The 11,192-nt window shown below is 40.5% G+C and overlaps 1 protein-coding gene across 1 annotated transcript in view; it reads right to left on the reverse strand.

The window, feature by feature from the left end:
• The window catches only part of LOC147179530 (segment polarity protein dishevelled homolog DVL-1-like), a 33,830-nt gene that overhangs the window by 21,348 nt on the left and 1,290 nt on the right, over positions 1–11,192 (reverse strand). Inside the window, exons 2-3 of the mRNA XM_086068244.1 lie at positions 4,214–4,283; positions 2,241–2,362 (exon numbers count right to left, since the gene is read on the reverse strand). Coding sequence (XP_085924370.1) covers positions 2,241–2,362; positions 4,214–4,283 — 192 coding nt within the window. The remainder of the gene's footprint in view (positions 1–2,240; positions 2,363–4,213; positions 4,284–11,192) is intronic.

Consider the following 11,192-nt stretch of genomic DNA (forward strand, 5'->3'; position numbering starts at 1 on the left):
GAAAGATGCTCAGTGTGGAATTGCTGCACTTAAGATGGACGTCAGCAGCAACGGTGTGCAAATGAAGGCTCACGTCATGTCTACATTATTATGGGGGTTAGTGACTAGTGGCGTCTGCCTGGCCATGAGGCTGTGGCTGCTTCTTGATCCAGGGCTAGATTATTCAAGGCTAAACTGCAGCTGTGAACAAATTACCCACCCCCCCCTTTTTAAATCCGCCAGACCCTTTGCTGCCAGCGTCCGCCCTCTCCCTCTTGGGAAATGGAGATGGGTGCTTTTAATGTCTGTTAATCCGGATTACCAGGCAGAAACACATCACTTGCGTCCATTCTCAGCCCAAAACATCCTACTCTGCACGTTCATCAAATAGAGCCATTCACATCCAGAAACACGTGAACGGCATGAATAAGGCAGAAAAAGGAAATGAAGTGATAATAATATTCCAGCTATTTAGGGAGAAGCTGGCAACAGCGAGGACGTTCATGGTGGAGACTTCACTCGGCTCTGAGAAAAAGGCTTGCCTGTCTGACTCAAAGAGGAAAAGAGAAAGGGCGAGCTCTGGATAGAAAGGGAGGAGGGTGGGGGAATATATTGCAGCTTTATCACTTTGCACCATATGGGGGCAGTAGTCGTAGCTGGAGCTGGCTGGAAACAATAAAATCAGGAGGGCAAGCCGTTAGGCCAGCAGCAGAGGGCAAACTCGAGCTGAGATGTCAAACGCTGAATAAAGACATAAACTGAGACATGACAGATTGCTTGTTCTCAATATAGAGCCTCGGCTATATTGCTTTGGCACCTGCAATGACAACAACCCTCATCCCCGATACCGCAAGCCCTTCAAGATATATTTAGAATGGACGTTCTCTTTTGCAGGAGGTGTGATGTTCTCCAGGTATTGGACATCGGGCTGCCAAGAAAATATTCTTGTGCGAAGGAGTATGTCGGCTAGGGCCGCTGTAAGGGAGAGAAACACTCGTGACGATTCTAAGGGCCCTAGAAAATGGAATTATATTATGGAAATACATTTGCATACCTAAGATAATAAAGTATATGTGTGTATTTTTTTCAGGAAAATATTGCAATACTGTCAACCCAACCGTTCATGGTGGGTGACAAATTAATGTGAAGACGCCATGTAAAAACGTCAATTGCTTAACCCCTTCCAACACATTGAAACCAATTGAAACTCAATTTGAAGACAAAGCATGAAATCTATTGAAAATCCTATACGTATTATAATATAATGCCTTTAAAAGGTGGGGCCTGAAGAAAAATGAGCAGGAGAGAGGTAACAGTTCAGAGTTTGTTTAACACTGTGGCTCTCCTTTCCCACATGCTAGGGCATTACAGATTTCTGTGATATAACAAGGATCTATGCGATAGACAAGTAGAAAACGTTCCACATAAAAACCTGAAATATAACGGGGCGGCTAAAGGTGAATCAAAATACAGCAGAAGAACACTGAATTACAAAAATAACTAATTCTAATCAATCTATTAAAAAAAAAAAACACCCACTAAGCCAAAGAGCTCAATATTTGAGACCACCAGGTAACATTTTCATTTTCACTACGGTTTGATGGGCCAACATGCTTCTGAATCTGTGCTTTGTTCATTGGAAAACTAACTTTTTTTTTAATACACTTAAAAGACTGCTCCTCCCCATCCACTCCTTTTATCTAATAAATAAATAAATAAAAATTGCAGGTTTATTCACACAAAATTGCGACTTCTGGGAAAAAAACAAAACATTTATTTTCTTTTTTGGGGGAAAAAAATAAAACACTGTTTTGGTCAGATGAGTACTTAGGCATAATACTATTTTTCTTTTTTCTTTTCAGTGTGTCCCTCATACTCTATCAAGCACATATGGATGAGTGCTTTGAGCGACTAATGCTACTCAATGATTGCCTGAAGATGTTTATGCAGCAAAGGCTATTTTAGAACAGCAGTAGCAGATGCATCATTTGTACAAATAAGAGCGAACAAGCGCCTCTACACTCCATGGCAAGCAAGGAGGGACAAAAAGTGGCCCCGGAGCATTATTCTATGGAGTTTTAGCACATACTATTCACACATAGGCGCACATCAGCTTCACCTCCAACAAAGCCTGTGATGATGAATCTATGTGGCAAGCTCAAATGGGCACACGCAGTAAAAAGGTCACAGAGGAGTGTGTGCTTGAATAAGTGTGTGAGTGTAATTGTGCATACATGACAAACAGTGATCAGCCTACTCACTGGAAGGAAGGGGGCCGAGAGTCACCGATGCCTCCTGTTCTTTCGAGAGGAGGGGGCAGCTCTGGATGGCTCTCTGCGCACTGTGATCCTCCATCAGAGTGAGCGCTCTCTGCTAGCACCAACTATGAGAGGGAATGAGAGAAGGAGAAGGAAAATATTATTGAAGGATTCAGGCACACCATCGTGAGCCATTAAACAGCAGCATTATGAAATACATTCAGTACTGTACACCTGTAATTTGATACCGAGTATTAGTGCTGTGCAATATATATTATAGTGTGGTATAAAAATATCAGCCATACAACATAACCACTAATGTAGTATGATAATATCCGAGCTAGTCGATAACGCAACAATATTCACCTTTATATTGCGTCATCGTCCCACTCCAGGCATGACCAAGCAACCCACATTTTAAATCAAATCAATTTAATTTAATCAAACTGTTGCCGTAACTGGTTCGTCATGATTATTATGTTGATTAGGGAATGTTTGGCACACATTACATGTTGTCAAACAGAGGCTTTAACTTATAAATAAATGTGTACTGATGTACTCTGTGTGTTTATTTTGTTGTTTAAATTGTACACGGTTAAGTTGTCAACTTGTCACTGAATGCATGTGTTTGTATTTAGGAGAGTATGTGGAGATATTTATAGGGGTAAATAGTGAGTGATCCAAATATAAACAAGCAGGGTTTTTTATTTTATTTAATTTTTTACATGATTTTTATTGTGAATCGGACCCTAACAAATGCATTTCTTTGCTTGTTTCATGATGCTGAATAAAGCAAATAAAAAGATGTTTTTGCATCCGCTGAGATCATCTGTTTTGTATCAAGAGTTTGAGAATTTCTGGGTGGCCAGAGTGACTTTAGACACCTTACACTTGGATGCTACACTAACATTGGATGAACAATGAATAAAGGGTTGATGAAACTGCGGCAACATGACATCACACGCAAATGCTCATTTAGGGCACCGAGCATGGATGTAACAATATTGTACATTGCACTCCATTACACAGCACACAACAATGAAAATTGGTTGTACTATTTTGAATGGTATTCTACTGGATATTCATGTTTTATTATATTTTTAACATTTATCCATTTAATATTTGTTCTACGCATATGTTTCATAAATAAATGGAGAAAATTACCATTTTGATATCATGTAATGATAAATATTATTTCCGGGCATATTTAAATATTGTATCGGGCATATAAGGATACAAAATTGCATATAGCGGGGTATAAATTATTGTCCATACTGCAGAACACTCAAGTATAGTAAAAAAAAAAAAGGGAAAAAAAGGTGGATCTTTTCTTGAACACTTTCAAAAGTTCTCTGTTTGACAGTATTGATGTTTGTGAAGAAATGAAACGTAAACTTGAGACTTGAGAGACCATTTTTCAGCAAATAAACATTGTCATTATTTTCTATCACAGATACAAACAAAATATGATGCCATGGACTAACAAAACAAAACAGCTATCAAAACAGTCTGTAAATTAAATGGGCATCCTGCTGCACAAGCTTGCTCATCAATAATTCAAGCCCCAGTTTTAACCTCTATCTTCATCCTTGAATGAGAGTGGAATGGTTAAAATGTAAATCCTCTGCTAACACGACGGCTTGATTTAATTTGACATCCTTTATTGCCCCCTGGAGACACGCCGGTAATTGCACAACACTGTTAAGCAACTGAAATAACAGAGTGACAAATACACTGCACCAGAAGGAAGAGATTTTCCTTTAATGGTTAGATTGATCCACTGCCGAATGAATGTTCAAGCAGGTTAACATATAATAGAGCTAAACACTCCTATAGTATAGCTGTAGGGAGGCATGGGATCAAGCTGAAGAGTGTTTAAAAAAAGCTCTGTGGAGGCGGTCACATTTGCATGATCCACAAGAGTTCCATACAACTGCGCTTAAAGCCATGCATGCATGCCTCATCATCTCACTTACCCAGGACACAACTCGGCCATTGAAGCAAGGCAGCTTGGCGTTGTCATCGGAAATCTCTTCTTTGACAACCCTACGGAGCAGGAAGAAACACAAAGTCAAGATAATGGCTCGAGATACGTTTCCAAGTAGAGGAATCTTCTGATATTCATGGGGACAGGGACCAAGCCCTACTGCAAATGGCAAAAAAAGAAAAGAAAAGAAAAGTAATAAACAGCCCAACCTAAAAGACACAAGATCGATATAACATTTAAGACATTTCCAACATGATGTACACACAAGGCTGATTTCTCTCAAATAGGTGTTAAGTGCAACTTCCACATCCGGCAAAACAGGACGAGGTCTGCACATTTCAGCGTGAGCACCCAAAGGCAAAGCCGACCGAAATGTGAACAATATTTGAAAGAAATGGCATGGGCCTTTCATCTACATAGAAAAAGTAAGCACTCTTCCAGGTATGCAACTACCTGATACTTGTAAGTACTGCTGTGTGTTATTATAACAGATAACAGTTTAAATCCAAATATAGGGCTGATAGCAATATATATCCCGATATAGTATTTCCCCTCAAAATTAACTGAAAAAAAAATAGCAATTTTCTCGTATCTTGTCTCAATGTATCTATAAAATACATTTTATAAACAAAACACAATAATTGAATACAAGATTAAAAATACAATAAAACACAAATACAGTATCAAAATACCGTCTCAAAAGATCTATTAGTACAACCAGTTTTCAAGGAATGCAATAAGGTGAGAATACTTCTTTATTTTACTGTTGACAAAATGTACATTGACAACGTTTAAACACGTTAACAGAAGACTTTAAAAACATTTAAAAGTAAAGTAAAAAAGAAAGAAAGAAAAAGACTAAGTTTCTAAAATAACTAAAAGACGAAAAAAGATTTCAAAATGTTTAGAAGACCTTAAAGCTGCTGAACGCAGAAAATTTAATTTCTAGTCGCTACTGGCACCTGTAGCCGAAAAATGAAACCACGCACTCCCTTCTTCACATACTCAATGCGCACATGACGTCACATCCGGTCCGAAAACTAATGGCCAGAGGCTTGCATGAATACCCATAGTGAACATCTTAAGTGTTAATCTACTAATTAGAAGATGTTTCAGTCATAAATGGTCAAATATCGTCAAGATATTTTGGGGGCAAATTGTTACAAAGAGCACCGTAAATGCAAACAAGCATAAGTAAGTAAGTAAGTTTAAGTAAGCAAGTCATCCCTGGAACATCTGGAGGAACAAGGATGATGCAATAGAAAGACAGCTGTTGTATTAAAGACCGTATTGAAAGCTACTTTTGCGTAGGGGCTAACCCAATACCACTCACATTAAAATAACAAAATGATTCAGGATAATATTGTATTGTAAACATTTCTATATATTACACTCTGATATGGTTATCACAGACATCACTACAAGCACTTCTAAGCATGCTATTCAAATTCTTTTCGAGCACATTTTTTTCAAGCTATTCTGATTCTCACTTTGAAAAAATAAGGTGACTATCACATTGTAATGGATGAAAGCGTATAAAAATACCTTGCAGTTAACCGTTGACCTACTGGGGCAAAGTTCAACAGCAGCCAGCGTCACACCTGGCGGGCACACGCAGATCACACCTGAGAGATGCAGTCTATGTTACACGAGGTGCGACAAGGCGACAGACTGATTTCATCTGGTGGGGGCGTTGTTACTGGAGTAGCGCAAATGACTGACATATCCCCATTGGAATTTCTGGCGTGCCCAAAATTTGGAGGGAGCTCTTACGGTTGAAGCAGAGACTTATCAATCAATCTGTGAGGCGTTTTCAACTCGCTGTGCTTACGCAACCGGCTAAAGAAATGTAATGATAGAATTTGTGTTATGTTATTATGCCTGTTTCACAACAGATAAAGGCACAAACAATTCACAGAGGCATGTTGCTTTGTTGTCAATGTTGCATTTAGCATTATAATGCTAAAAAGCTCAGCTTGTGAACATCACATGACCAAACTCAGAAAACAGGTGAGCCGTTGATTGTTACCTAATCCCTGAGCAACTCGGGGCAGAACCCTACACATTCTGAACATCTTGGTGGAGGAGCTGTGGATGCGGACGGTTAGCGCCAAGATGCTTTTAGGCTGCGACTTCTCAACAACAACTGGAACTCTCACATTGAGATGTGAGAAGGGAGAGGCACGACGAGTGGGCAGTGGCCAGCAACCGAACACTTTTGTAACGGCGTGAACTTCCCTGCCACAAACACGATTAGCCATACTGGTTGTGTGCTGCTGCTGAGGGAAGAGTGAAAACGCAGCCTTTGCGGTTTGTGGAAGTATCGGCCACTGAGTTAGCGGCTTTGTCCACCTCAGGGAAAAGGAGCAGTCTAGCTACGTTGGAAGTATTTGCATCCCCTGTTGCACAAACAGCTGTATGGCGAGTTGTGAGGATAAACAAAGTACAGTGGAACCTTGGAGTTTGAACATTTCGGAACTCGTACAATTCGGGCTTCAACCAAAAAATCTGAGTAAAAAATGCCTCGGAGTTTGAACTCATTTTCGGAGTTTGAACACCCAAGCAAAGCGAGATAAGCCGAACATACCATGAAAACAGGTAGCCGAGTGAAGCCGAGCAAAGCCGAGAAATGCCGAATGCTCACGTTGCGGTAGTTGGGACGATGCACTGCTCATTTCCAGTCAGATTGTGAATACTCCCGGAGTGCATTTTGATTTTTCCACGACAATTTTCTTCGCCATGGGCCCAAAGAAAGACAACAATACCGGTGGCAGCAAAGAAAAACATACAGTGCTACAAACCACAGTGGAATTGGCAAGATTATCGCAACGTTGTAACTACCGTGACTACTTCTGTAAATACTAGCATGAGCCGTCCCCCCCCCCCCCCCCTTGCTGTTCAACAACGTGCCTGACGTTAAACAACGCACGCAAGGACCGCTTAGTAGTCTAACAATATGCCCAATGTAAAATACACAAACTCAGCACTGAACTAAAGCTAACGTTAACATAGCATTTATCATCCACTGATGCCATCACACCACAACAGGTAAGGTAAGGTATTTTTATTGTGTAAATACTGTACTGTACTGTAAATATAAAAAACATAAACAGATATTAAAATAGGAATTTTCTGTTTTTGGAGCTTGGGAACGAATTAATTGCATTTACATTATTTCCAATGGGAAACATTTTTTCGGAGGTTGAACAATTCGGGCTATGAACACTTCGCAGGAACAAATTACGTTCAAACGCCGAGGTACTACTGTATCAGCTACGCCTCTATTTCCTCATTCTACCGTTATGAATGACTAATCCCATAAACATCTGCTACAAAACCTCACCTGCAGTGCCACAAAATAACTCAATTCAGAATGTCATCACATGTTTAGGACAACATGATGAAACAGACACAATTATACAATAACACCACAGCACAGTAATTCAACTTCTATGTGATACTTGGAGCAGAATTTGTCCCGCTCCTGAACTCGTACAAGCATCACACCCACTCAAGCAGTGACGCCTGTTGACACAAGCTCATGGTTCACATGTGACATCTTACATTGGCAAGAATAGATTTCACTGAATAATTTCCCAAATGTGAATATTAATGTGTAGCTGCGGGGCGGAAATGGACGTTTGTTTGTACAAACGCAGGCCGGGTGACTATAACATCAATAACACAGCATTTACAACATGCTATCAGACAATTTAAGGAAGTCAAATATAAGACCTTTAAGGCCACTTTGACCAAATGTAAGAGCTTTGATTCACTATTTATGACCACTAGAAATGTGCTCAATCTTATGTCACAATGCTTGATTTCTTTTTTCTCTAATAGAAGTGACTTTCAGTGCGCTTCTGCTATGGTTTGGATTTGAACTGTAGCACTTATTGATCATATCTATCTCAGTGTGAATGGATTCAAGCGCATCCGACCACAGAGCTTCATATGTGCATCTACATCCAACAGTCGCCCATCCTCCATGCTTCCCCAGCTGCTTGGCAACTACAAGGTAATGATGCTAGTTGCTAAGCTAACTTGCTCCGCATCATCTCCGAGCTGTGGCTGGCTAGCTAGTGCAGCTGAACACTGTCGACCCTCTAAATCAATAATCCTTGCTTCCACGGTGGACAATACGCTACACTCCAAGTATCATTATCACGAAAGAAGAAGAACCAGGAGTAGCTAGCTAATCATGTGACACACCAAGCAAAAATAGAAGCACATTACAGCGGAGAGTAATCTAGAATGAACAGCAAACAGCTTTGTTTTTGCTTTGCTGTTATTTTTAACTTTCTATTTAAAGAAATCGTTTTAGCTTAGCTCAGTGACTATATAAACCCATTCAGAACTAGTTCCCTTTTCTTTCTTTTTTTTTCACGTTTCATTAATATATCAATAGGCTATATAGCATTACCAGGAAGGCATTTAATTTATAATGTGATGTGAATTTTAGGCCATATCGCTCAACACTTGATCCAGTTGTTTTTAAGGTAATTTAGGCCTTTTATTTTAAATTTTTAATGATGTCTTCTTGGACCACCTTTATGAGGCCTACAAATACATGCATACAAAACCTGCCAATAGCAATAGTCAGTGAATTCAAATCAATCATCAATCATTCAAGGGTTATTACTTCCAAAAACAAAACAAAAAAACACAATTCACATGAAAGTTTAAAATCTTTCAAATATATGCAAATTATCTTTTTTTTGTCTAAACATAATTAACAAAATTTGAAAACCTGTTTCCATAGACTTTTCTACCTAATGAGTACAGTTGAAGGTTGAATCACAAATAATAAACCCCTGATTTGCCTTGATCGAACCCTGCTCAGTTATTCTGACCATTGCGAACGTGTATTATTAGCACAGAAGAAGCATATTTAGTAGACTATCAAAGCAGCATCATAATAGTTGTCAAACATTTGCTTAGGTTTTATTATGAAAAAAATGAGATTCTCACAGGGTAGGGTGCAAACGACAGGGGCTTGGCATCGTGTGGCCCCCCTGGAGCCAACCTTATTGTGTGAGACTCAAATACAGGCGGCGAGCTTGGCTGCTCTCTCCGCAGTGCCTCTGTGACGAGCATCACAGCAAGATCTCAAGCCCACTCGAGCACGCCAGTGGCAATGACGCCCGCCACGACACACCATCACCTCTAAGTCTCTGAACAAGCAAAGCGGGTCGCTCAATTAGCTACTTGCCTTATGAATATTGATGATGTTATGAAAACAAAAACAAGTGAAGTATGAATTGTGCACAAATAATGCATGTGGATGCAAATGTGCAGTTAGGGCCCCGGTGGCAACTGGAAGGACGCGTCCTCGCCAATAAAAAGGACAAGTTGAACGGTTTGTCTGGCGAACCGTTTATCACATTTTTCGTGGACGTTACTCAGAGCTGATAAAAATGGCGCACGTGCATTTCAGCAATCCCATAAGAAAATGGCTGTGTCTTCCAGCGCGACAGGGGGTCTACGACAGAGGACCTTGCACTGGCTGCTAATTTACATTTCAAACAGCATCTATAACTGCAAGGGATTTGATGTTTTCCTCCTCTGCTCAGCAGTCTTCCTGCTCCTTTCCACGGCGCGGCCAGCATGGCTGCCACAAAGAGTTGCCATCCTCTGCGCCTTTGACTGGCTTTGCTTCCATAGTGTGCCAGTGGCATACGCTGCTCACACAGCCTGGATATTCAAGCCTAACTCAAAGGCTGGAATGCTCTCGGGTAGACGCCTTTATACCCAAACCGTCTTTTGGCCAATCTACAAAAACGGAGCCGCGTCTCTGAATGGGGAGCGCAAACATGCTCTGTTTGTTTCCATAATCTGCTGGTTGATCACCTGAGGCCCAGGAAGAAGCCCGCCTTGCAGCGCAAGAGAGGCAGGAAGCCGAGGATAAAGAGACACACCAAGCCCGGCCTGCCACCAGGAAGAGCCGGTTTCCCTTCCAAGGTCAGGCTGGAGTGGAAATGTATGACGTCTGGGGGTGTAGACGCCGCCTGCCTTCCTACTTCCTCCAATCGTATTTTCGCGTTTCCCAGCGCGTGCTACGGGACGACGACTCGTGGAGGAATGAGAAACGGACATAAATATGTCATCATCAGCAGAGGCCTGACAAATTTTCTTACCAAGACAAAGACTCCAGAATTGAGGGGGGGTGGGGGGGGCAGTTTCCGCAGAGCTATTTAAACCTGGAATAGTCAGCAAACCATCACATACACACTCCGTGCGTAGAATGTGATGAACGTGCTTCCCTAAAAGACAGCAAGTGTCATTCTGTGACAGCAAGAGCTGACAAAGCTGAACACCACTTGTCTAAAAGTGCTCCAGGCTGCACAGCCAGTCAAGTGGAGGATTTGTCGTCATGTAAACTTGCAATGTATGCAAAACAACACGGCATTGCGATCATAACAAGAGTTATAATGAATCAGTTATAATGAATTCAAACATTTTTATTAGGCCCTTAGTTTAAAATGTCTTTTAATTGTGACAATGTACGACTGAAAAAAGGTAGACATTTTATTTATTTGCGTGTGATGGTGAACAATCGCCACACACTCCATGGATACACCTGCCAATCCAGTGAGACACATTCCTTTAGAGTTGACATTAAAAATATATATTATTAGGGTTGTCCCGGTCTGATTGACATTATGGGAAAAGAGATTTTCACAAGATTTTCAGCAAATCGCTATCGGCTGAGAAAGATTGGGTTTTTAAGATCTCTTAATTTTTCTAAAGTAAAAATGGCATATTTACCACTGCTGATTTACAGCCATATGAAAAGGGATACATTTGATGAAATATTTAAAATAAAAATAAAAAAGAGAAAGAGAAAGATAACTGAGAATATTTGGAAGTGGTCTTATTTTTCTTCTTCATTGCATTGCAGAGGTAATTACAGTATATTGGGACTCGGTATCGGCAAATACTCAAAATCAAGTAACGTTGACTCACAT

The sequence above is a fragment of the Leptonotus elevatus genome, chromosome 2 (assembly GCF_054856555.1).
Source record: "Leptonotus elevatus isolate MCC_2025b chromosome 2, RoL_Lele_1.0, whole genome shotgun sequence".
NCBI classification, from domain to species: Eukaryota; Metazoa; Chordata; class Actinopteri; order Syngnathiformes; family Syngnathidae; genus Leptonotus; species Leptonotus elevatus.